Source organism: Pongo pygmaeus, chromosome 19 (assembly GCF_028885625.2).
Source record: "Pongo pygmaeus isolate AG05252 chromosome 19, NHGRI_mPonPyg2-v2.0_pri, whole genome shotgun sequence".
Lineage (NCBI taxonomy): Eukaryota > Metazoa > Chordata > Mammalia > Primates > Hominidae > Pongo > Pongo pygmaeus.
The window spans coordinates 72,267,039-72,292,753 of NC_072392.2; the positions used below are offsets into that span (position 1 = coordinate 72,267,039).

The 25,715-nt window shown below is 54.3% G+C and overlaps 1 protein-coding gene across 4 annotated transcripts; it reads right to left on the reverse strand.

Annotated features, from left to right (window-relative positions):
• Positions 1–1,091: 1,091 nt before the first annotated feature.
• CACNB1 (calcium voltage-gated channel auxiliary subunit beta 1) lies at positions 1,092–25,712 on the reverse strand. 4 transcript variants are annotated; one of them, XM_054457312.2, is made up of 14 exons: positions 25,411–25,712; positions 22,890–22,976; positions 19,464–19,583; positions 14,796–14,918; positions 14,107–14,243; positions 13,810–13,886; positions 12,443–12,462; positions 12,096–12,176; positions 11,636–11,694; positions 11,342–11,451; positions 11,023–11,174; positions 5,281–5,376; positions 4,645–4,830; positions 1,092–2,947 (listed from the first exon to the last, which is right to left on the reverse strand). In XM_054457312.2, the coding sequence occupies exons 1-14, from the start codon at positions 25,492–25,494 to the stop codon at positions 2,483–2,485; spliced, it is 1,797 nt and encodes a 598-aa protein (XP_054313287.1). In that variant the 5' UTR covers positions 25,495–25,712; the 3' UTR covers positions 1,092–2,482. The 4 variants fall into 4 exon arrangements, with proteins under 4 accessions (XP_054313287.1, XP_063511985.1, XP_063511984.1 ...); XM_063655915.1 differs by lacking the exon at positions 12,443–12,462 and adding an exon at positions 13,264–13,385 and having other exon boundaries at positions 25,411–25,697; XM_063655914.1 differs by lacking the exon at positions 12,443–12,462 and adding an exon at positions 13,264–13,418 and having other exon boundaries at positions 25,411–25,696.
• Between the last annotated feature and the right edge of the window lie 3 nt (positions 25,713–25,715).

The window sequence follows — 25,715 nt, forward strand, 5'->3', positions numbered from 1 at the left end:
CTAACTCCTCATCTGTAGGGTCTTGGGGGATATCTTTTGCCCTACACACACACACCCACCCACCCACACACACACTCTCACTCATGTTGGGCCTCAGCACTCAGGTAGTGGACTCAGGAATTTTAGTCCTCCACAGCCACCAGCACAAAAAACAAGAACCGGGGTGGGCACAGTGGCTCATGCCTGTAATCCCAGCACTTTGGGAGGCCAAGGCAGGTGGGTCACCTGAGGTCAGGAGCCTGGCCAACATGGTGAAACCCTGTCTCAACTAAAAATACAAAAATTAGCCAGGCGTGGTGGCAGGTGCCTGTAGTCCCAGCTACTCGGGAGGCTGAGGCAGGAGAATCGCTTGAACCTGGGAGGCGGAGGTTGCAGTGAACCGAGATTGCGCCACTGCACTCCAGCCTGGGCGACAAGAGTGAAACTCCATCTCAAAAAAAAAAAAAGAAAAAGAACCAGGAAGGAGGGGAAATAGTTTGAGGGTACTGTGTGAGGCAGGACACAGGTGGTTGCAGTAACTGTCAGAAGTCCACATCCTGCCAGTTGGGGATGGGAGAAATGGGTACACTCACCTACTGACTTTCAGTCTGGGACTGGCAGAATCCCTGATTTTCTCTGACCTGCCCCCACAAGTAGTCTGCCTCCCTGTCCCCAAAGCTGGTTAGCAGGAACGAAGGGGGCATTAGTGGAGCCAGAAGCTCAGCCCCTCCCTCTCCTGAGGTTTTGGGGCACAGTGAGGCCACGAGAGCAGAAAAACAATCGTGTATTTAAGACATTGCACCAGTGGGTCTGGATCTCACCCACCGAGCAACATTGAGCTTCCCATTGTCTTTGGCTCTACTTGTGGAGAGACAGGTAAGTGAAGGGGCTCAGGGCCAGTGTGGAGCTGGGACTGCCCAAGCGGCTCCTGGCTTGGGCATAATACATCAGAGGGCCAAAATCAAAGGATCATCTTTTCTTTTGAGTCAACGACTCAGGGCACAGCTTCTTCAGGTACCCACCCCTTCAACTCCCCTTGCATATCAGCAGCTCCCAGGTGCCTAGGCTGACGACTATGTGGCGAGGACAAAGCAGGCTTGGGAGGCAGCCACAAAGGACAGGACAGTGGTTTTATATATGGCAAAATACTTCTCCTAGGGGAGTACAGACAAATATAGACAGACAGATGGGGGCACAGGACACCAGACAGGGAGGGGGGAAGGGCGGGCAGTGGTGTCTTCTAATCAGTAAGTGGAAGCTGCACCCCACCCCCAGGTGGAGGGTGGGACATTGGCACAGGAGGTGGCGAGACAGGCATGAGGTGCCCATCCCTGAGGCGGGCAGCCGGGCAGGGCCCAGTCCTTGTTGGCACAGTCGGCTCTCTCTGGCCCAGCTGGGATGCTGGGGAGGGGCAGGGTTGCTGGGCTACAGGGATGCCAAGGCAGAGGGATGCCCCAGGGGAGAGGGGGTACCAAGGCCTCTCCTGGGGGAAGTGAACATGGGTAACAAACAGAATCACGAGAGGCAAATACAGAGCAGCAACAGCAGCAGCCAAGCCCCCCAGAGGAGATCCGAGGTCCCAAGGCAACCCCTGGGCACCATCCCATGGGTCCTCTCCCCTGGGGCCTCAGGGTGAGGGTGAAGGAGCAGTTTTTTGGTTTAAAATGAGGCGGACCAGAGTGTTCCATGGGCTCCACACCCAGGTGGCACAGGGATGGGGGGCTCAGATGCAGAGGGGCCCCCTCTTCTAATGGCAGCAGGCAAGGGATGTTGGAGGCCAAGCTCATTCCTGGGGTAGGCAAAGGCTGAGGCATGGAGGTGGGGGGTGGGGAGCAGCGTCTCGGCTGCTCACTCCTCAGGGTTCTGGGCCCTGGACGTTGCCATGGCCACAGAGGGTACAGGGTGCTGTATGCTTGCCAGCTTCCACCCAGAACCCTCCCCAAGACAAGCTCCCCATGGGACGTCCATGCTATGGCTTTCACCGACCAGACAATGCTGCCAGGAAGCTGGGAGGAAGGGGCAGGCAGGGTGAGGGACCTTGGATCTGGGGTCTGGGGAAAAGAGCCCCCATGGGAAAGAATCTGTGGCCTCCCTTTCCAGGAAAAGCGCCCAGCCCTTCCCCAGTACTGCAGCTTGGGAGAAGGAGAGCCATCCCACTTAGGACCGTCACTTAGGGCCCCGAGTAGAAAGAGTTAAGGAAGTGCACCTTTTCTCTAGGAGGGTGAGGGAGGAGAGCGCCTTAAGATGGGAGAAAGGGGACACTTCAGAAAGGTGGGTATCCCCCATCCATCCACAACAGGCAGGTAAAAACCGACGGGTGGGGCTTAAGGGCCTCCCAGGAGCTGGGATGATAACACCGAAGAAACCCCAAACTTTGAGCAAAGGCATCTGAAAGGAGGGAGACAGCGCCCCCTGGAGGCGAATACATGTCCGGTGTGAGCCCCTCGCTCCCTCCCCTCCCCTGGGCTCAGAGCCCTTCCTCCCGCCGTGTGGCCTGTGCCTCTCAGCGGATGTAGACGCCTCGTCCCCAGCCCTCCAGCTCATTCTTGTTGCGCCCCAAAACTGGACCCCCGCCCTCAGCGCAGTAGCGGGCCTTATTCCGGCCCCGGTTCCGGTTGTCGGTCAGCTCTTCCTCATAGTCTTCTTCCTCGTCCTCCCAGGATCCCTGTCGGGCTGGGGGGGTGCCGCCCCCCGCAGGGTCTCCAAGCCCTGGCCCCTCTGAGGGGTCAGTCTCCATGTCCACACATGAGTCTCCCAGCTCCGTGTAGGCAGAGTTTCGGCTGCCGGGGGTGTCGGCATCAAAAGTGTCTTGGCGGGACAGTGCCCGTAGCGTGCCTGCCCGGCCTGATGGGTGGCTGCTGGGGTAAAGGCCTGGGGGCTGGCCCAGCTCCCCTGGGTACTCGTGCACGCTGGCGTGCTCCCCGGTGGCCCGTTCCAGTGGCTGGTCCCCGGAAGCAAGGTAGGGTCCCTGGTTAGCAGACGGACAGCACACACCATGCAGATCAGGCAGGGGTGAGAAAAACACAACAAAGCAAGTCAAGTTAGTGACAGCATTAAGAGGTCCGGCCTGGATGAAGAGGGTGCTGGCTCTAGGGGAGGGGCCCCGGGGACAAATGGCTCTGGAGCCCAGCCAGAGGACAGACCTCAGGGCATATGCTCCTCTCTCTGGACAGGGGGCACCCGACCTTCAACAGATGTGAGGACATATGAACTCCCAGGGCAACTATGGCCAACCGCCGTGAGCCATGAGTCACCGCTTCCTCAATGCAGGTCATTAATGCTATCTTGGGGTTAATCATCATCAACAGCTCAGTATTGCCACTCATTAGTGGTTGATTGGGTTAGTCATTACCTTTGGTTTTCCAAATACATTAAAGGGATTTCAGCTCAAACCTACTGACCCTGGCTTCTTCGACCCACACCAAACCCCAATCTCAGGCTTTGAGAACCCCATGTTTCTCCCACCATTCCCTAGTCAGATGACACCATCTCCAAGGCTGATGGGATTCCTCCCTTGCCCCCAACAAGCACTCAAAGCAGCAAGCTGGGGAAGGCTGCTGGGTGTCCCCCTCCTACTGAAGATGAAGAGGTGGCCCAGTGTCCTTATCACCAAATGTCACGTGGAGGTGGGGCACAAGAGGGGTTCCAGTCCCTCCCCTGCCATGTCAAGCTGTGTGACCCTAAGCAAACAGTTCCCCACTCTGTGGCCTCATTTCTTGGTTGTAATGTGATGGGGGTTAGACCTGAGCAGCAGTTTCCAAACTGTTACCTAGAGATCTGGGGTGGCGTTGGGTGGGGAGGGCACAGAAGTGCTTCAGGGGTCCCCATGGAGGTAGAGGGGAGGCCATTCCCCTGGCTCCCTCAGGGCAGAGCAAGGATGCATTATTTACATCCTCAGCTTCCATATAAGATTCATTGAACAAATGGGCTCTGTTGCTGAAAACAAATTTCAAAGCTACAGTCTAGAATGATTTCATGGGTTTCTTCTGGCTCCTTAGGACCTTATACTTAATGGTGTGCAATCAAGAGGTGGGCTGTGGCTCCCATGGGATGAGGGCAAGGCAGGATGGGTCTCCCATGGGAGGTCCTTTCCTGGACTTTAACTGGGAGAATGGTGGAAGGTTCAGCATCAAGTCATAGAAGATGCCACATTCTTGGTCCCTCTTGAGGGGCCTTGTGGAGTCAGGGCTCCAGGGAGGGAGAGTCCAGGTTTAACGTAGGTTTCCCTGGCTCTGAAGGCCCCTGCTCTGTTGGGTCTAAAAAGGGTGTGGAGTCCAGCGAATCAGTTTATCAGTCTTCCTCGCATGTCCTTCCTAGTCCCTTGTCTTAAAAGCGCTCCCATCAGGCCTCATATCCAGCGGGCAGCAGATGCGGTCCTATGGCACCAGGCCCAGGAAGACAGCACCAGAAGCCCCAGACCCATCAAAAACCACAGACACCAGAAGCTGCCGCTCATCATATTTTTTTACAAAATAAAGCTCTTCCCTTCCTCCTCCATGTTCCCTGCACTCCAGTTCCGACCCCAGAGTGGGAGGGAAGACGGGCAGGGCGCCACGCCCACTACATGGCATGTTCCTGCTCCTGGGGCACCGAACTGCCCCGCTGCGAGGACTCCAGCCCGCCCCAGAAGCCGAGGTTTCTCCTGAGCGAAGTGAGCACCTGTACCTGGAGGTTGGAGACAGGGGCAGGGCTGGCAGCCAGCGCTGCGGTAGCCATGGTGCGGTTCAGCAGCGGATTGGGTGGCGTGCTGCTGGGCGGGTGTGTGGCCTTCCAATAGGCTTCCAAGTACTCCGCCAGGTGCTCGCAGGCATCCTCCAATTGGTTCTCATCCAGGATGATGTCAAACATTTCCTGTGAAGGCGGGGTTAGGGGGCAGGGCTGGGATGAGTGGGGCATGGCCAAGGGGGTTGAGGGTGTGGCCTGGGTGCAGTGGGTAGAGTCAAGGGATTGAAGGACAAGGTTAAAAAGAGGCCTCTGGATGTGGAAGAAGGGAAGGAGAGCTCTCAGATCTACAGATTGGCAGAACTGCAAGAAGTTTTGGCACTCAGTCCAACTCCCTCACTCTAGAGATAAGGCAACCAAGGCTGGGAGACAGGGCTTGACTCTCCACGGAGAAGGGTGCTTCTGGGGCTTGAACCCAGTCTTTGACTGACGGACCTGCGCTCTTCCCGGAAGACCAGTCTGCACCCACGGGCCTGACCCAGGTGTTCCTGGTCACTCTGTCTCTCATGTAGGCCAGAGAAAACCAGGACAACCCAAATGTCCTCCCTCCATTCCCTTCCCCGGGATCTAGGCACTCACAGGGGGGCACTGTGCCAGCTTTTCCGAGGCCGCTATTTGGACGTTGAGGTGTTTGGACTGAGACTTTCCTCGGGACTTGATGAGCCTCTGAAGTACCTGGTTTGGGGATGGAGAAAAGGAAGAGGAGCTAGAGGGACTCAAGCAATGCACCCAGTCAGAGAGGTGGGTCCTGGTTGGATCAGCATGGAGAGCCAGTGTCAGGACCCTTGAATGCTCCATAACTCTCAGCCCTGGGCACCTCTGCAGAAATGACCTCAGCAGCCCTGTGTCTACCCTATGCAATGCTCAGGCTCTCTCCTGGTGTCATGCCAGCCTTCCTTAGGGGCTATATGAAGGGCAGTGATTCTCCTTCTCAACTTCTCTAACCTTGTTTGTAGGCCCGCCCACCCTCCTTTTTTTTTTTTTTTTTTTAATTTTAGAGACTGGTTCTCGCTCTTTCACCCAGGCTGAAGTGCGGTGGTGTGAACATAGTTCACTCTACTCTGGGCTCAAGCAAGCCCCAGCCTAGCCTCCTGAGTAACTAGGGCTACAGGCACATGCCATCATACCCCGCTAATTTTTTTTTATTTTTTTGTAGAAACAGGGTCTTATTATGTTGCCCAGGCTGGTCTGGAAACTCCTGGCCTCAAGTGATCCACTTGCCTCAGCCTCTCAAAGTGCTGGGATTATAGGCATGAGTCACTGAGCCCAGCCACACCCTCTGTGTTAACAACAGCAACAACAACAGTCTTCCTTTATGGGGCACTTGCTACATACCAGCATTGTTCTGTGCTTTTCACATGATCAATTTAGTCCTGACAACAATCCTGTTAGATAGCTACTGTTATCATTCTCATCTCAACAACAAGAACCATAATTATAATAATGCAAAACCAGAAACTAATCATGAAGAACAATCACACAAATGCACACTGAGGGACAGTCTACAAAATAGCTGTCCTATACTCTGCCTAAATGTCAGTCTCTGGAAAATTCAAGAAAGGCTGAGGAAGCCTTCCAGATTAAAGAAAACTAGGCTGGCTGGGCGCAGTGACTCACACCTGTAATCCCAGCCCTTTGGGAGGCCGAGGAGGGCAGATCTTGAGGTCAGGAAATCGAGACCATCCTGGCTAACACGGTGAAACCCCATCTCTACTAAAAATACAAAACGTTAGCCGGGTGTGGTGGTGGGCGCCTGTAGTCCCAGCTACTCAGGAGGCTGGGGCAGAAGAATGGAGGCAGAGCTTGCAGTGAGCCGAGATGGTGCCACTGCACTCCAGCTTGGACAACAGAGCAAGACTCTGTCTCAAAAAAAAAAAAAAAAGAAAGAAAGAGGGCCGGGTGCAGTGGCTCATGCCTGTAATCCCAGCACTTTGGGAGGCCAAGGCAGGTGGATCACAAGGTCAGGAGATCCAGACCATCCTGGCCAACATGGTGAAACCCTGTCTCTACTAAAAAAATTAGCTGGGCGTGGTGGCGGGTGCCTGTAGTCCCAGCTACCTGGGAGGCTGAGGCAGGAGAATGGCATGAACCTGGGAGGCAGAGCTTGCAGTGAGCTGAGATCGCCACTGCACTCCAACCTGAGCGACAGAGTGAGACTCTGTCTCAAAAAAAAAAAAAAAAGAAAGAAAGAAAGAAAGAAAACTAGGCTGGGCGCAGTGGCTCACACCTGTAATCCCAATACTTTGGGAGACTGAGGCGGGTGGATCACCTGAGGCCAGGAGTTCAAGACCAGCCTGGCCAACATGGTGAAACCCTGTCTTTATTAAAAAATAATAATAATACAAAAATTAGCTTGGCGTGGTGGCACATGCCTGTAGTCCCAGCTACTCAGGAGGCTGAGGCATGAAAATCACTTGAACTTGGGAAGCAGAGGTTGAGGTGAGCTGAGATCATGCCACTGCACTCCAGCCTGGGCGACAGAACAAGACTCTGTCTAAAAAAAAACAGGCAACACGTGATCCTGGGTTGGTTCCTGGATTGGGGGAAATGTTGCTATGAAGGGCATTCTACACCGGCACCGTGGCTCACGCCTGTAATCCCAGCACTTTGGGAGGCGGGGGGGGGATGGGGGGTGGGGTGGATCACCTGAGGTCAGGAGTTCGAGACCAGCCAGGCCAACATGGCAAAACTCCGTCTCTACTAAAAATACAAAAATTAGCTGGGTATGGTGGCAGGCGCCTGTAATCCCAGATACTCAGGAGGCTGAGGCAGAACTGCTTGACCTAGGGAGGCAGAGGCTGCAGTCAGCCAAGACCGCATCACTGCACTCCAGCCTGGGCAGCCAGAGTGAGACCCTAGCTCAAAAAAAAAAAAACAAAACAAAAAAAAACTAATATGGACTATATTTTAGAAACAATTCTTGAATTTTACAATTGCATCATGGTTGTGTAAGACAATGATGTTGTTCTTAAGAAACACAATATAGGCCAGGCATGGTGGCTCACGCCTATAATCCCAGCACTTTGGGAGGCTGAGACGGGTGGATCATTTGAGGTCAGGAGTTCGAGACCGGCCTGGCCAACATGGTGAAACTCTGTCTCTACTAAAAATACAAAAATTAGCCAGGTGTGGTGGTGGGCGCCTGTAATCCCAGCTACTTGGGAGGCTGAGGCAGGAGAATCACTGGAACCTGGGAGGCAGAGATTGCAGTGAGCCAATATCGTACCACTGCACTCCAGCCTGGGTGACAGACCGAGACTTCATCCCCCCTCCAAAAAAAAGACAGAGAGAAAGATAAAAGTAAATGTTTCAAAATTTGTGAATCTGAAAAAAATTAGACTGTACACTTAATTTATTTTTTATTTTTTAATAGAGACAGGGTCTTGCCATGTTGCCCAGGCTGGTCTCCAACTCCTGAGCTCAAGCGATCCACCTGCCTCAGCCTCCCAAAGTGCTGGGATTACAGGTATAAGCCACCAAGCCTGGCTTATAGACTTTAAGTGGCTGAACTTAATGGTATGGGAATTCTACCTCAATAAAACTGTTAAAAAATTAGTGAATCCTGGTGAAGAATATTCAAAAAATAAGATTTTTTTGATACTATTCTTGCCACACTTCTGTAAATCTGAAATTATTTGAAAATGAAAAACTTTTTACAAAATGGAACAGATATAGTTCTAGGATACCAAGCATTTATTTTTATTTATTTATTTATTTTTGAGACAGAGTCTTGCTCTGTCACCCAGGCTGGAGTGCAGTGATGGGATCTTGGCTCACTGCAACCTCCGCCTCCTGGGTTCAAGCAATTCTTGTGCCTCAGCCTCCTGAGTAGCTGGAATTACAGGTGCCCACCACCATGCCCAGCTAATTTTTTGAATTTTAGTAGAGGCAGGGTTTCACCATGTTGCCCAGGGTGGTCTTGAACTCTTTAACTCAGGCAATCCGCCAGCCTCGGCCTCCCAAGGTGCTGAGATTACAGGTGTGAGCTACCGTGCCTGGCCCAATACCAAACATTTTTCATGGTTAACCCATTTATTTAATCTTCACAAACCCAGTATGCCTATGCTGCAGATGAGGAAACCAAGGCATAGAGATGTTTGGCCACTTGCCAAAGGAACACAGAGCCAGTAAGTGATAGCCCTGGAGTAGAAGGTCCAGGCTGCCTGGTTCCAGAGTCCCTCCTCCTAACCTCAGTGGGGGAAATGGAAGCATTGGTTACTTTCTAGTTCAGTGTTTTTGCATCCATTATCTCATTTGGTCCTTTCAACTCCCCTCAGGAAGTACTTAAATCCCATTATCCCCTTTATCTCATTAGAAACAGAGGACTCAGAAAGGTTAAGTAGGCTGGGCGCGGTGGCTCACGCCTGTAATCCCAGCACTTAGGGAGGATGAGGCAGGAGAAATCACTTGAGGTCAGGAGTTTGAGACCAGCCTGGCCAACATGGTGAAAACCTGTCTCTACTAAAAATACAAAAATTAGCCAGGTGTGGCCGGGCACAGTGGCTCACACCTGTAATCCTAGCACTTTGGGAGGCCGAGGCCGGTGGATCACGAGGTCAGGAGTTCGACACCAACCTGACCAACATGGTGAAACCCTGTCTCTACTAAAAATACAAAAATTAGCCAGGTGTGGTGGCATGCGCCTGTAGTCCCAGCTACTCAGGAGGATGAGGCAGAGGAATCACTTGAACCCAGGAGGCAGAGGTTGCAGTGAGCAAGATCGCACCACTGCACTCCAGCCTGGGTGACAGAGTGAGACTCCTTCTCAAAAAGAAAAAAAAAAAAATAGCCAGGTGTGGTGGTGTGTGCTTGTAATCCTAACCCCAGCTACTCGGGAGACTGAGGCACAAGAATCACTTGAACCTGGGAGGCGGATGCTGTAGTGAGATCGCACCACTGCACTCCAGCCTGGGTGACAGGGCAAAACTTTGTCTCAAAAAAAAAAAAAAAAAAAAGGTTAAGTAACTGGTCCAGGGAGCTCAGCTCATGGGATGATAATGGTTACCACTATTGGCTGCCCTGACAAATCAGAGAGTAGGCCGGGCGCGGTAGCTCAGCCTGTAATCCCAGCACTTTGGGAAGCTGAGGTGGGCGGATCACGAGGTCAGGAGATCGAGACCATCCTGGCCAACATGGTGAAACCCCATCTCTACTAAAAAATACAAAAAATTAGCCAGGCGTGGTGGTGCGCTCCTGTAGTCCCAGCCACTCAGGAGGCTGAGGCAGGAGAATCGCTTGAACCTGGGAGGTGGAGGTTGCAGTGAGCTAAGATCACGCCACTGCACTCCAGCCTGGTGACAGAGCAAGACTCCGTCTAAATAAATAAATAAATAAATAAATAAATCAGAGAGTATACTGGGCTCCTTACAGCAATCCTCTCAACAATAACACAAGAGAGGGATTATAACACCACTTTATAGGTGAAGAAATAGAGAATCAGAGGCTAAATAATTCCCCCAAGATTCCAAGTTCAATAAAAAACAACCAACAATAAGAATAAATCAATACGTAAACCAATCAGAGCTAGAATTTCAAGCCCATGCTGTCTTCTAACTTCAAATCCTTCACCTCAACTCTTCCTCCATGTTTCTCAGATCCCCACTGGCATCTAGAAGGGAAAGTTAATGGTGCTGCAATACAAGGAAAAAGTAAGGCGGCCTTTCTACCGATTTCCCCTCTATCAAAGTCCAAATGAGGACACTGCAGCAAAAAGGGCTGATGTCAAGAGAGGAAAGCAGCCTGGGCAACACAGCTAATCCCATCTCTAAAAAATAAAAATATTAGGCAGGCATGGTGGTGGACACCTGTAGTCCCAGCTACTTGGGAGGCCCAGGTGGGTGGATTGCTTTAGCCCAGGAGGTAGAGGCTGCAGTGAACTATGATTGCATCACTGCATTCCAGCCTGGGTGACAGAGTGAGATCCTGACTGAAAAAGAAGAAGAAGAAGAAGAAGAAGAAGAAGAAGAAGAAGAAGAAAGGAAAGACCTCCCAACTGCCAAGTAGCTGGTGGCACTGGAACAAAAAGCACAGAATTCTTTCAGTCCAAGGGTGGGAGGTCAATCAGAGTGGAGACAGGGGACTGGTCTGCATGACCCTAATAATAGTAAATAATAGCTAACATGTTGTATCAGACCATTTGCTAAGCGCTATACATTCATATGAGGTTGAAACACTTGACAATACGATGGAGCTTTACAGAGAAGGAAACTAAGACTCAGGCAGATTAATTCACATAATTAGCAAGCAGTGGAGCTGGGATTTAAACCCAAGCAGCCCTTTTAAACCACGCTGTCCCGGCCAGGGTCAGGCTCCTGCACCCACCTTGGGAGAGGTGATCTTGATGTAAACAATGATGGGGGCCAGCGAGGTCTTGGACAGCTGGGCTGGGTGATTGATGGTGTCAGCATCCAGAGCGACCAACTGAAGGGTCCGGGCCAGCTCGAAGATTCGCTCGATTTCACTCTGCACCTCAGCTGGGGGCATGGAGCCATATGGATGGGGGAATGTCAGGTGGCCTCCCAGGAAGCAGTGGGTAGAGGGAACGCTCCTGGAGATGGCCCTGCCCACTACCTCCCACACCCCCCACCCCTCCCACGTCCGGCCCAGAAAGGGGGAGTGAAGACAGCAGGAGTGGGCTCACCCAGGCTGGAGCGTGTGTTGGAGCGCTCAATGATGATGTGTTTGCTGGGGTTGTTGAGAACTGAGCGCTTAGCCAGGGAAATATCTGCCGTCACACGAGTGATGGAGATCCTGGGGAATGGGGCAAGAGGGGAGTCAGGGGTCAGGGTGGGCTGGAATGCCCTGCCCACTCCCCAGTTCCAGGCCCGCCTTCTGTTCCTCAGTCCGAGTCCCAGGATTGTGATTCGAGGCATCCTGCCCATCCCCAGCAGCAGAGAGCAACGGCAGGTGCGAGGAGCAGCTCCCAGGATCTTACCTGCCATCAAACCGATGCTTCAAGAAGTCAAATAAAGCTTTCTGCATCATGTCTGTAACCTGGGGGTGGGGGTTTGTGGGGAGGGAGGGAGGAGAAGGCAGGCATTTAAAGCCGCTCAGACTCTGAGTGGCTGGGTATTTGTACCCTCACGTTCCACTTTCTTCTGGACAGGCCTTTACGGCGGGCGGGGGTCTGGGTCTGAGGGGCCTCCACTGGGGTCTCTGGTTCCAAGGTCCCTGTGAGTGGCATCTCTGGGAGGGCTCTTCTGAGGGTTTCTTTGGGGGATGGGGCTCCTCTGAGTGGGTCTTTCCATGGATTGGGCCCCCTGGGGGTTGTCTCTGAAGGTCTATAGCCCTCCTGGGAGGATGCCTTGGGATCTGGGCCCTTCTAGGGGATCTCTCTGGGGTCTGAACATCTTTCTAAGGCCCCTCTGCATCCACTCCCCTCTAGGAAGTCCTACCTCGTAGCCCTTGAGCGACGGTCCCACCAGGATGATGGGCCTCATGGAAGGCACCACGTCATAGGGGGGCACATGCTCTGTCTGGAGGGGGAAGCAGGGAGGGGAAACCCCAGAGTGGAGATGACATTAGATCCTCTCCCCCAGACTCCAGGCTCCCTCATGCAGCCTTCCCCCACCCTGGTCCCAGAGCCCAGATGTGGGGATCAGGGTGGGGGTGGGGAGGGATGGCCAGGGAGAACCAGGAAGGGTGGGGGAAATGGGGGACAGATGTGGGAATGGGTGTTAGAAGGTCCCCCTAGCTCATCCCAGGGAGTGGGGAGGAGGACACAGAAAGCTGTGATACTCACCGACTTCTGCTTCTGTTTGGCTGGGTCCAGAGATTGCCAAGAGAGGGAAGGGGGAGGAGAGAGGGAAGGGGACCCAGGCAGGGGCAGAGGGCAAGGCAGGAGCCAGGACAAGAGAGGGAGGGAGAGCCGGGCAGACGAGGAGAGATAACAGGGCATGCGTGTTAGTGACAGACAGAGCCAGAGACGGGGAACGGGACCCCACACCAAGGGGGAGCCAGAGGTGGCCCTGGATCAGGGCTGGGAGCAGGACTGACAGTCAGTCCAGTGGATGTGGGAATATTCAGACATATCCTGCCCTCTTCGGGGTCTTGGAAAAGAGCTGGAGAGGGTGACAGCCCCTACCTTGGTGCCCATCTCCTGCCCCCAGTGCATGCCAACCTGCCCATTTTAGGGGTTCCCTTAACTGTCTTGCTTTGCAGCCAGCAGCCCCCCCACCCACTATGTGCCCACCCAGAGAGTCAAAAAAGGTCAAAGAAGGAATGCCATCCCATGCCCTGCTTCACATGCCAGGGTAGACACCAACACCAGAGCAGGTCCCTGGGAGTGAGGGGAGAGGTCAGGGTTCATGACCACCAAACCCTGCTGCCCCAGGTGTGGGGGCAACCTTCCAAGGGCAAGATCTCCTTCCTGGAGATCGGGCCAGGGTGGAGTTGTGTGTGGAGGGGGATGTGCCCACACTACCCTTCCCTCCACCTCAGCAGGAAGCCCTGATGCCCACAGAACAGGTTGGTACCACATCTGAATCCATTACAGCCCCCTTCCCTCCACCAAAGTGCTGGCCCTGACTCCCCCACCTCTTGCAAGAACACAGCGAGAATTACCTTCTTAAAGAAGGGGATGCGTTTGCCATGGGGTGGCGGGGTGGTGACACTGCTAACACTAGTCTTGGCAGAGCCACTCTGCTCACCAAGCTCGGCCTCTTCCTCTTCTAACTCTAGGGGATCTAGTTCAAAGGCTAAGTTAGTCATTTCATTACCTGGACCGGAGAGTCAGGAGAGAGGGAGGAGGGAGGCGAGGTGGGGAGAAGGAGTGAGATGAACGTGGAGACACAAGTACAGAACGCAGGGATGGGGATGGGGAAAAAAGAAAGAAGAAGAGGTGAATGGAACAGGGCTGGGAGAAATGAATGGGGGCAGGGCAAGGGAATCAGGCAGAGAGATGGAGCTACCAAAGAAAAGGGAGAGGAGAGACATGACAGGCCCAGCTCGAGGGGTATCCTACTCTTCATGGAGGGGGAACCACTGCATGTGCTTGGGGGACTCAAGATTGGGGTGTTTCCTACTGCAGGGAAAGGAGGATTCAGGGAGTGATGAGACCACCCCACCCAGGAGCTTCTCCCCAAACCCCTGCATGGCGATGGCTCTTACCACTGGCAGGGGGTGTGGGGCGGCGGGTGCCGGTCACCACATCTCCCAGACTGGAACTGGAGTTATCGCCTGATTTGCTGTGTGGGCAGAGGCAAATCAAGCTTGTGAGCAAAGAGGTGGGCGTGGGGGGATCTCATCCTCTCACATGCGGCACCCCCGGAGGTGCTCCAGCCCCACTGGTGATGCCACAGGCAGCTCTGTGCCCTCAGGGCCAGGGGCAACCATTGAGGCCTAGTCCAGGCTGTATGGCCTCTCCTGGGGTTGGCAGCATCCCCTTCCCCTGCCCCATCCAGACACCTGGAGCTGAGGCGGTTCTGGCGCAGCTTCTGTTCCTGCAGCAGGCGAAGGCTGTCCAGTTTGACGGGGCTGGGAATGAAGCCAACCTCACAGCCCTCCTTCACCAGCCGTCCGATCCACCAGTCATTATTGTATTTCTGCAAAGAATATGGCAGGTGGGTGAAAAGAGCAAGAGGGAAACTGCAGGGGCAAGGTAGCCGTCACTCTCTAGGGGAAACGCCCAGACTCACCTCCCAGCCCAGGGGTGGCACCCTCAAAAATCCCCAGCCCTGGCTCCAGCCTCTGAGTGGAGCTGCCAATTCTCAGGACAACTCCAGGACCAGCATCCTTTCTGGCCATGGACCACCCTGCCACCAGCCCAATGCAATTTTGAGAGTCCTTCTTGTCCCCATGTGCCCACCCTACTCTACAAAGGCCGCTGGAATAAATGGGGATACCTACATGTCCCTGGCACACCGCCAAGCCAGTTCAGACCCCCTAACAAACCCTCCCAACAACCTTCTGACCTAAGCATTACCACCTCATTTTTCCAGTAGAAAATTCAGAGGCTCAGAGAGGTGGAGAGATTTGTCTAAGGTCACACAGCAGATTCAGCCTGGCTCTGCTTGGCTCAGAAGCCTTTTGTCCACTAGCACTCTGGCTGCCTGTCTCCTGGCACCCACTTCCCTACCCTCCCTCCAGATACCCACCTCCTTGATGTGCAGGAAGTCTTTGGGCTCGAAGGTGATGGCCACTCCCTGCACAGGCACCTCATCCCCTGGAGACGGATTGTAGCCGACATTTGTCCGCACGGCAAATGCCACTGGCTTGGTCTAGAGGAGGCACACAGGGGAGGATGGCAACTAGAGGGCAAACCACAATGTAATGTACAACTTCCTGACAGTAGTGGTGGTTACTTGGATGTTTGCTTTGTAATTGTTCCTTGAAATGTATATGGACATGGGCAGGGTGTGGTGGCTCACACCTGTATTCCCAGCACGTTGGGAGGCCAAGGTAGGTGGATCATCTGAGGTCAGGAGTCTGAGACCAGCCTGAACAACATGGTGAAACCCCGTCTCTACTGAAAATACAAAATTAGCCAGGCGTGGTGGTGGGTGCCTATAATCCCAGCTACTTGGGAGGCCGAGGCAGGAGAGTTGCTTGAACCTGGAAGGTGGAGGTTGCAGTGAGCCGAGATTGTGTCACTGCACTCAAGCCTGGGCAAAGACTCCATTTCAAAACAACAACAACAACAACAAAATGTATACTGACACTTTGGGAGGCCAAGGCAGGTGGATCACTTGAGACCAGGAGTTTGAGACCAGCCTGGCCAACATGGTGAAACTCTGTCTCTACTAAAAATACAAAAAAATTAGCTGGGCATGGTGGCACACACCTGTAATCCCAGCTACTCAGGGGGCTGAGGCATGAGAATCATTTGAACTCAGGAAGCAGAAGTTGCAGTGAGCTGAGAAGGCACCACTGCACTCCAGCCTGGATGACAGAGCAAGACTCTTGTCTAAAAAAAAAAAAAAAAAGGCTGGGTGCGGTGGCTCACGCCTGTAATCCCAGCATTTTGGGAGGCAGAGGCAGGTGGATTCATGAAGTCAGGAGTTCAAGACCAGCCTGGCCAAGATGGTGAAACCCTGTCGCTACTGAAAATACAAAAATTAGCTGGGCGCAATGGCAGATGCCTGTAATCCCAGTTACTTGGGAGGCTGAGGCAGGAGAATTACTTCAACCAGGGCAGCAGAGTTGCAATGAGCCGAGATCATGCCACTATACTCCAGCATGGATGACGGAGTGAGACTCCGTCAAAAAAAAAAAAAAATGTATACTGAATTGGCTTGTATGGTTTTCTCCATGTATATTAACTTTTACAGTAAAAAACAAGAAAGCAAAACGTGGAATTCAGCCCTCTCAGGGTGGAGGCGGGGCACTCAGGAATGAAAAAGGTTGGGGGTGGGGAAGCCCACAATGATACCCAGAAAAAATAATAATAATAGCAGGCCGGGCACGGTGGCTCACTGCTGTAATCCCAGCACTTTGGGAGGGCAAGGCGGGTGGATCACTTGAGGTCAAAAGTTCGAGACCAGCCAAGACTAACATAGTGAAACTCTGTCTCTACTAAAAATACAAAATTAGCATGGCGTGGTGGCACATGCCTGTAATCTTGGCTACTTGGGAGGCTGAGGCAGGAGAAACACTTGAACCTGGGAGGTGGAGGTTGCAGTGAGCTGAGATGGTGCCATTGCACTCCAGCCTGGGCAACAAGAGCGAAACTCCATCTCAAAAACAAAACAAAATAAATAAATTAAATAACAGTTATAGGCCGGGTGCAGTGGCTCATGCCTGTAATCCCAGCACTTTGAAAGGCTAAGGCGGGTGGATCATAAAGTCAGGAGTTCGAGACCAGCCTGACCAACATGGTGAAACCCTGTCTCTACTAAAAATACAAAAATTAGCTGGGCATGGTGGTGCGCACCTGTAATCCCAGCTACTCAGGAGGCTGAGGCAGGAGAATCACTTGAATCTAGGAGGCGGAGGTTGCAGCGAGCCAAGATCGTGCCATTGCACTCCAGCTTGGGCGATGGAGCGAGACTCCGTCTCAAAATAAAATAAAATACTACTACTACTAATAATAATAGCAGCCAGGCACAGTGGCTCACACCTGTAATCCCAATACTGGCTTGAGGGAAGGAGTCTGAGACCAGCCTGAGCAATATAGGGAGATCCTGTCTGTTTTGTTTTGTTTTGTTTTGAGACGGAGTTTCGCTCTTGTTGCCCAGGGTGGAATGCAATGGCGCAATCTCAGCTCACCACAACCTCTGCCTCCTTGGTTCAAGCGATTCTCCTACCTCAGCCTCCCAAGTAGCTGGGATTACAGGCATGCGCCATCACACCTGGCTAGTTTTGTATTTTTAGTAGAGATGGGGTTTCACCATGTTGGTCAGGCTGGTCTCAAACGCCCAACCTCAGGTGATCCACCCATCTCAGCCTCCCAAAGTGCCGGGATTACAGGCGTGAGCCACCGCACTCAGCCGGCTCTGTCTGTTTTTAAAAAATAAAAGGGGAAGCTGGGCACAGTGGCTTACGCCTGTAATCCTAGCACTTTGGGAGGCCAAGGCAGGCAGATCACGAGGTCAGGAGTTCTGAGACCAGCCTGGCCAACACGGTGAAACCCCATGTCTACTAAAAATACAAAAAAAAATTAGCCAGGCACGGTGGCGGGTGCCTATAATCCCAGCTACTTGGGAGGCTGAGGCAAGGAGAATCGCTTGAACCTGGAAGGCAGAGGCTGCAGTGAGCCGAGATCACACCACTGTACCCCAGCCTGGGCGGCAGTGTGAGACTCCATCTCAAAAATAAATAAATAAATAAAAGGGGCTGGGCACAGTGGCTCATGCCTGTAATCCTAGCACTTTGGGAGGCCGAGGTAGGAGGATCACTTGCACCCAGGAGTTCAACACCAGCCTGGGCAACATAGCAAGATCCCATCTCTACAAAAAATAAAAAATCAGCCAGGTGTGGTGGTATGCCTCTATAGTTCCAGGTACTCAGGAGGCTGAGATGGGAGGTCAAGGCTCCAGTGAGCCGTGATCACGCCGCTACATTCAGCCTGAGTGACAGAGAGAGACCCTGTCTCATAAAAAATAATAAATATTTAAATTTATTTATTATTATGTTTTTTGAGACAGAGTCTCGCTCTGTCACCCAGGCCGGAGTGCAGTGGTGCGATCTCGGCTCACTCCAGCCTCCGCCTCCTTAGTTCAAGCGATTCTGGTGCCTCAGCCTCCCAAGTAACTGGGATTACAGGCGTACGCCACCACACCCAGCTAAGTTTTGTATTTTTAGTAAAGACGGGGTTTCACCACGTTGCCCAAGCTGGTCTCGAACTCCTGACCTCAAGTGATCCGCCCAACCCGGCCTCCCAAAGTGCTGGGATTACAAGCGTGAGCCACCGCACCTGGCCTAAAATTAAATTTAAGAAAACAATAATGACAGTAATGACCATTTAGTGTTCCAGGTACCATGTTACATACTTCACACATATTCTCTCATTTATATTCATCACAAAAATAAAAAATCCTCTGAAGTTAAGTGGTATTATTATCTTCCTTTTAATGTGACTTTCCTAAGATCACACAGCTACTAAGAGTCAGGACCAGGCCAGGCACGGTGGCTCATGTCTGTAATCCCAGCACTTTGGGAGGCTGACGGGGGCGGATCACAAGGTCAGGAGATCGAGACCATTCTGGCTAACACGGTGAAACCCCGTCTCTACTAAAAATACAAAAAATTAGCCAGGTGTGGCAGCTGGCGCCTGTAGTCCCAGCTACTTGGGAGGCTGAGGCAGGAGAATGGCGTGAACCCAGGAGGCGGAGCTTGCAGTGAGCCGAGATCATACCACTGCACTCCAGCCTGGGTGACAGAGCGAGACTCTGTCTCAAAAAAAAAAAAAAGAGTCAGGACCAGAGCCTATAATTCCAGCACTTTGGAAGGCTGAGGCTGGCTGATCTGAGCCACCTGAGATCGGGAGTTCAAGATCAGCCTGACCAACATGGAGAAACTCCATCTCTACTAAAAATACAAAATTAGCCGGGCATGGTGGAGCATGCCTGTAATCCCAGCTACTCAGGAGGCTGAGGCAGGAGAATCGCTTGAATCCGGGAAGTGGAGGTTGCAGTGTGCCAAGATCGCGCCATTGCACTCTAGCCTGGGCAACAAGAGCGAAACTCTGTCTCAAAAAAAAAAAAAAAGAGTCAGGACCAGGATTCCAGCCCAGGAAGTTTGATTCCAGGAAGATGTGGAGATTTTAGCACTGGCCAGGTGCAGTGGCTCACGCCTGTAATCCCAGTACTTTGGGAGGCCGAGGCGGGCAGATCACTTGAGGTCAGGAGTTTGAGACTAGGCTGGCCAACATGGTGAAACACCGTTTCTACTAAAAATACAAAAATTAGCCAGGCGTGGTGGTGCGCACCTGTAATCCCAGCTATTCGGGAGGCTAAGGCAGGAGAATCACTTGAACTCGGGAGGCGGAGGTTACAGTGAGCTGAGATCGCGCCACTGCATTCCAGCCTGGGTGACAGAGCAAGACTGCGTCTCAAAAAAAAAAAAAAAAAGAAATGTTTAGCACTTATCAAGCCCTTATTATGTGTGGAAACAGTATAATAACAGGCACTTATTATACTTATTATACTGTATAAGCAGGCAGGTATTATAGCCCACATTGTGCAGGTGAAGGACGGAGGCGCAAGGTTCAGGGGTACTAGGAAGTGGCTGGGTCAAGACTTGGCCCTGGGTCTGTCTGGGCTCTCTCTGCGGCCCAGGACTGGGGGAAATCATGCCAGCACAGCCCCTCCCCACATCCTTCTCACCTTGGCCTTCTCGAGCTGCGCTAATGCCTGGCGCTCTGCTTCCTTCCTTAAGGCTTCCCGGTCCTCCTCCAGAGATACATCAGAGTCTGATGGACGGCTGGTGTAGGACTCTGCTGAGCCCTGAAAATAGAGAGAGCCAGATCAGGGCCATTGCTGCCCCTCCCAGCTCCTGGGCCCAGGAAGGCATGGAGGTGCGACCCATCATGGATGCCTCAAGCCCCAGCCAGCCCAGCATGACACAAGGGCTAAGAGAAGGTGGTATTAGGTGGAAGGGACCAGGAGCTGAGATTTCTCAGGCCCCTGGGGAAAGTGTGGCCCTAGTGAGGGTGACAGCAGCAAGCAGGAGATGAAGGCAGGCCCAAGGACAGCTGCTTGGGGCCCAGGGAGGGGTGGGAACCTGATAGGGGCACAAGGCAAGGGAGGAATGCCAGGGACGAGTCTCTACTCCCACTGCTCCTTCCCTCCCCTGCCCCCAGCACCCGCTGAGATAGACTCAGCTGAGGTCTAGTGGCATCCATTCCAGGGACTGCAGCCACCAGCTTCGGCCTGAGCTCTCTGCACTATCAGCCGCGGACGGCCTGCTCCGCAGGATAGGGTCACCACAGATTTTGCCAGCTTCTGTTCAAGGGTAGAGGGAGATAGACTCCTACCTCCCCTGCTCCTCTAGCTGGTACTGTCAGAATCAAACTTCACTACTTACAGCCTCAGTCCTCAGGCTCTCCTAGGACACAAGAGAACCCAAGAGTTCCAGGCTGGTACAGACCAAAGAGGCAAGTTAAGAGCAGGATATGGGACAGGGCTTTCCCTGAAATGAGGGCTGCTGGGTGCCAGACAGCTGGCTTTGACCACAATGACCAACCCAGAGCACAAGGGACTCCTTTAGGGATGCACACATATGTGTAAGACACATGTTGCCCATACAGACCTGGTAGTGGGAATGCACGTGCTTATTCATGTGTGTGCGTGGATGTGCAAGTACAAATGTGTGGAGGAGGGTGTGCTCTATAGTTGGCTGCATATGACTGTGTGCGTACAGCCACATGTGAGTGGACTGGGGGGGAGCTCCCAGACATCTGTGACCCTGAGGTTGGGGGACACGCGAGGGCAGGAGGCAGGAGGTGTGGATTTGTGTGACTATGCAGAGGTGGTGTTGGACAAGGCATAGGAGGTTATGTGGCAAAAGAGGAGGACTGCAGAGATGTAGGGGTTCTTTCCTGAGGGCAGAAAAGGGTCACTTGGCCAGGAAGGTCCATGGGTTTGGCATGGAGGGGACCTGGGAAAGACAGAAGACAAAGTCCCACCTCTCCCCAGGGGCCTCAGGTCATTAACTGGTGCAGCTGCCCATCTCTTTCCCAGCCAAATAATGAAAATGGGAGACCCGCGTGGGAAGGGTTGGGGTGGAGCGGGGGTCACTAATAGAAGTGGAGAAAGAGGCAAGAAGGAGAGAAGGAGAGAAAACCAGCGTATCTCCCACTCTCCACCCTGATGGGAGCATGCAGAGTCAAAGAGCCAGGGAAACAGACAGGGAGACAGACTAGCAGAGAGGCACTCGCCGACCCCAACACACACACGGGCATGCGCGTGCACACACACTCACTCACCAACCCCAGCACACATGCAGGCATACACGCGCACACACTCACCGACCCCAGCACCCACGCAGGCATGCGCACGCACACACACACACACACACACACACAGTTACATGCACACACACAGACACACATGCAGACGCACATGTGCGGGCAGACGCACACACACATATGCAGACACACAGGTGCACACAGACACACATGTAGGCATGCGCACACATACACACACATATGCAGACACATGCATGCACATACACACGCACACATCAGAAATGGCAGAAGACAGGAAACAGTGAGGAGGCATGGAGACAAGCTGCAGTAAAGGCTGCCCTCCGCCAGCTTTCCTGAGAGGCTGTTCTACCCGCCACCACCCCACTCCATCCCCAGCTCACCACCACCAGGGTCCGGCTGGGCGCCTCCATCCCGGCGCCCTCAGTGCCTGGCCCTGCTGGCCTAGGGGGTGGCCCAAACTGCCCGTTCCCTTGGGGGCTCAGGTTACAAGCAGAGTTGCTACATGTGCAAACTGCTAGGGTATATTTAGCTCAGAGATGTGGCAAGGACTGCCCCCCCACCACTCCCCACCACCTACCGGGGATCAGAGCTGGGGAGCTAAAAGGAGGAAGAATTGGAGGCTGGGGTCTGACTCCCTGGGTTGGCAAACACTGAAGGAGCCAAGGTCCTTTTCTGCCAAGAGGGGCAATAAAAGCACAGCGTCATTCTTCCTAGCCCTGGCCATGTCCTGCAACAGGAGGGATGAGGGAGTGATTGAAGAAAAGACTTCCTATCTGTTCCTATACTTAGAAAAGGCTAGAATGAAGCCTCCCCTTCCTGAACCTCCCAAGTCAGACTGAGGCTCACATGTGCCAAGTGCTGTAGAGACAGAAGAAACGGAAAGAAGGGCCTCACTCTAATTAGTGGTGGATCTGCCTGGCATCGCCCTCGCTCCTGGCCCAAGGTGGAAGGGAGGGGCTCATCTCCAGAGGACCCCTTCTCTGTGCTGTCTTCTGCCCTCGAATGCCCTGCCCATTTCCTCTTCAATGCACGCCTTTTCCTTGTCTAATCCCAAGCCCCTCTTGCCTTTTTTGGGTACCAGGCTTTGGTGAGATGCTAAGTAGTCATAGCAACCACATGCCTCTCTCGGTCCCTCACCCTGAGCCTAAGATGGCCCAGGGTTGACAGAGAGATGAGAGCAGCCGCTTACTGACTGAGCACAGAAGACCCCAGAAAGCTATTCTCAGTTACACCCTTTCAGGCAGGGGTGCTGGGCTACCGTCTTCTCTATTATAAAATCAACAGCCTCATGCCTCAACCACCCCCACCTCCGTCACCATCACCCTTTCTCTGTGCTTCTTAGACAGTCATGTCTCGAGGTGAGGAGCATGTTTCCCTGGCCAGGACCTCACCAGGACTACAGGGACCCAAACATCCTTGCTCTGCTTTTCCTAGGACCTGCCTCCACCCCACCCTGTCACAGATTCTGGGGGAGGACATGGAAGCAGACAGCCGGCAGGGGGAGTGGGTGACAGCCCGAAGCAAGCTACAGGGAGGCAGGCCAGGCTGTCCCTGAATGAGATGACGCAGGCCAGCAGGCAGCAGGGGAGGGTGCCTGGTGCTGGGGGAAGGGCCGGGCAGGGCAGGGGCGGGGGCTGAGCGAGTAGGTGCCGCTGACAGCACATCCAGGAGAGGTCATGGGGTGTCAGGGTGATGGGGTGGCTCCAGGCAGGTGACAAATGGCACAGGGAAGGGTGCCTGGAGAATACCGCAGACCTGGCTCACCAATGCTGGTCTCCACCAACCAGCCACCTCCCTCCTCTCCGCCCAGCCTCCCCATTACCTGGCGGACAAAGCTGTTGGATGTGGTATCCGAGGACGTGCTCCCATCTGACCGTTTGAATCGCCCTTTCCTCTTGCTGTATTTGCCCTGAAGAGGCCAGGAAAGGAACAAGAGTAGAATCAGAAGGGCCCTTTCCCAACCCTCATCTTGCCAGCCCCAGAGCTACAGCCAAGCTTGGGAACAGCACTCCCAGCCCCACCCCCACTCCCCTGCACCTTCCTCCTGAGGTGGTAGGACCCAAGGGGAGGGAGGGTCTCCCATCCTCATGGAGAGGGCCCAGAGCACAGCCAGGAGTGGGGACCAGTGCAAGAGAGCCCTAGAATGCCCACACGGAAACCCCCAAACCAAGCCAGAGAGGCTGGGAAGGGGGGAGGCGCGGAGAAGCTGGAGGCTCATTAGGCAGCAGAGCTAATTAAGATGCTGGGCAGGCTGCAGAGGCCTCCGAGGAAGGGAGAGGCAGCCGGCAGTGCTGGGTGTTGGGTGGGGAGAGCGGGAAAGTCCCCCTCACTCCCCCTCCGCAGGAGCAGAGCAGGGCTGTTTGTGTTGGTGGCCCCCAGAGAGGAGGAACTGCCAACCCAGGGCCCAGCCTGGCTTCTCCTCCGTGCCCAACTCTTCCCTTCGCTATTCACAGAGTAGGGAGGGGATGACAGCTCTCTTGGAGACTCAGAGCCAGATTTCTGGGGAGGGAGCAGGGACATGGAACTGTATTTGGAGAGTAAACATCCAGCCCAATCCCTGGCACCATGGGGGCAGATTTTGCTCCCCACTCTCATTCCTTGCCCAGACAGGACTTTTTCTCAGCTCCCTCTCACAATCACAGTAGCTACAATCCTCCCCAAGGGGGCAAGAGGGATCAAGCTTCTACCCTGTGGCCCCCAGCTGCCACTGCCCATGCCCCATGCCCATGGTACCCATCAGGCTACGTCAATCTAAATGTCCCTCGGCCCCGCACCACATAAGCCTAGGACACAGCCCCACAGATCCCTAGGGGGTAAGCTGGCTGTCTCAGAGACCGGGTGGAGGAAATACTGCCTGACCATTCAGGAAGCCACACGTTCAGGTTAAGGGCGTCAGGTATTTCCAGTCCTCCTGTAAGAAGAGCTGCTTCTGGCCCTCCCCAGCTCGTACCCACACACACTTGGCCTCAGCCCAGTTCAGAATGGGGAGAGTGAGTGAGGGCTCAGACTTCCAAGTCCCTGCCCTCCGTCTCTATCCTAGACTTTCTTTGGCCAAAGAACCTGGAGGGGCCATGACCAGACTGGGGGCTTTGGCTGCTGGGATCAGGGTACAAGAAAGAGGATGGAAAATGGGAGAGGAGGGCCCCTGGGGACCCTTCCAAGATCCTCCCCTCCCCGCCCTTCTCTCAAACCAGACATATACCCCAACTCTAGTTTTGATGCTCCCTACAAACCTAGGAGGATCCCCCAGTGAATCCCAGACACCACCCTCCCCCGCACTGCCAGGCTGGGCAAAGGGAGTGGCACTCAGAGGGACAGGGGACAGCTGAAAGGAAGGCCCCAGTCAGCTGCCTCCCAGGCTCAAAGGGGCCTGGGGTGGAGGAAGGTATTTTTAGGTCTGACTTGACCCCTCTACATACCCATCAGTCACATTATCATGGTGGTTACAGCTGGTGGCCACAGTAACAGAAGAGTTAATGCTATCCTTGGAGGACAGTCCCAAAGAAATCCCCTGGCGCGACCATCCCAGAGCCTGCTGGTCACCCCATGGGAACCCACCGTGCCCAAGAATGCCACTTCCTGGGGGTAACCAGGGGTGTAGGAAAAGTGTGCGGGTGGGGATGGAGAAGTAGACCCCTCCCCCAGGTAAAACAGCTTTTCCCCCTCCCGTGAGTTGGCATCCATCCAACTTTCCAAACTTTGGAGGCGTTTTTGGGGCGGGGGTGGGGGTGGGGTAAGTCAACGTGGGTGTGGGGGGAGGGGAGCAGGTCCGACATAGACATGGAGCCTAGGTGGCTGGGAGGGGACCTCGCCCGGGGTTGGCCCTTTCCCTACCCTCGAGAACCAGTGTCTGCGGCTTTGAAGGCCTGTTGGCATTTGGCACCGCCCTCTGACCATCGCCTCGGCCACCTCTTCGTGCCACCCCCGCCCCACCCACACCCGCCTGGCGCCCCCGAGCGTGCTCTGCGTCGCCCCCCTTGCCTGGCTCGCTTTCTAGCCTCCTGCAACCTCCCCTTCTCAAGGCCCAGATACCCCCTCCACCAGCACCCCCACGCTCAGCCCACTGAAGCTGGTGCCCAAGCGGCAGGAACCTTGACGCGGGGGAGATAAGGAGGCGAGGGTGACAGGCAGCCCACCCGCCCCCTCCCCGCTCCGCAGCATCGCCACCCAGCCCCAGGCCCAGCGCCCATCAATCACAACCTGCAAGGATGGGGGGCGCGCAGGCATCCCTGTCTCTTCCGCGCCCGGCATATAACCCCTTCTTCTCCCGCGCCTCTCGAGCCGACCTCAACACGGTCCGCGGGAGCGGCCCCCTCCCGTTGGGCCGGGCCACCACGCCTCACCTGCGGGCTGGGGTCGAAGACCTCCATGGGGATCTCCTGGGAGGGTGGGTAAGGGCCCCGGGACATGCTGGTCTTCTGGACCATGGAGAGGATCCTCCCCTCCCGCCGCCGGCCCGGCCCAGCCGGGCGCCCTCAGCGCCTGGGAGAGGCCGTGGGAGCCGAAAGCAGCGCGGCGCAGCCAGCACCCGGTCCAGCCACCCAGCTCGGCCTTCGGCTGCCTCCTTCCTGCCTTGCCTCGCTCCTCCCGCTCTCTCCACTGCCGCCGCCGCCTCCCCCGTAGGCTCAGCATCTCCCCGCGCCCCTCC

Excerpts from the sequence above, each read along its gene's own strand:
- CACNB1 (XM_063655914.1), bottom strand. The coding sequence starts at position 25,494 with ATGGTCCAGAAGACCAGCATGTCCCGGGGCCCTTACCCACCCTCCCAG. Across the intron at positions 14,919-19,463 it reads CGCAGCTCGAGAAGGCCAAG|ACCAAGCCAGTGGCATTTGC; the intron begins GTGAGAAGGATG and ends TGCCTCCTCTAG. Across the intron at positions 12,177-13,263 it reads GCATCCCCTTCTTTAAGAAG|ACAGAGCATGTGCCCCCCTA; the intron begins GTAATTCTCGCT and ends TTCCCCCTCCAG.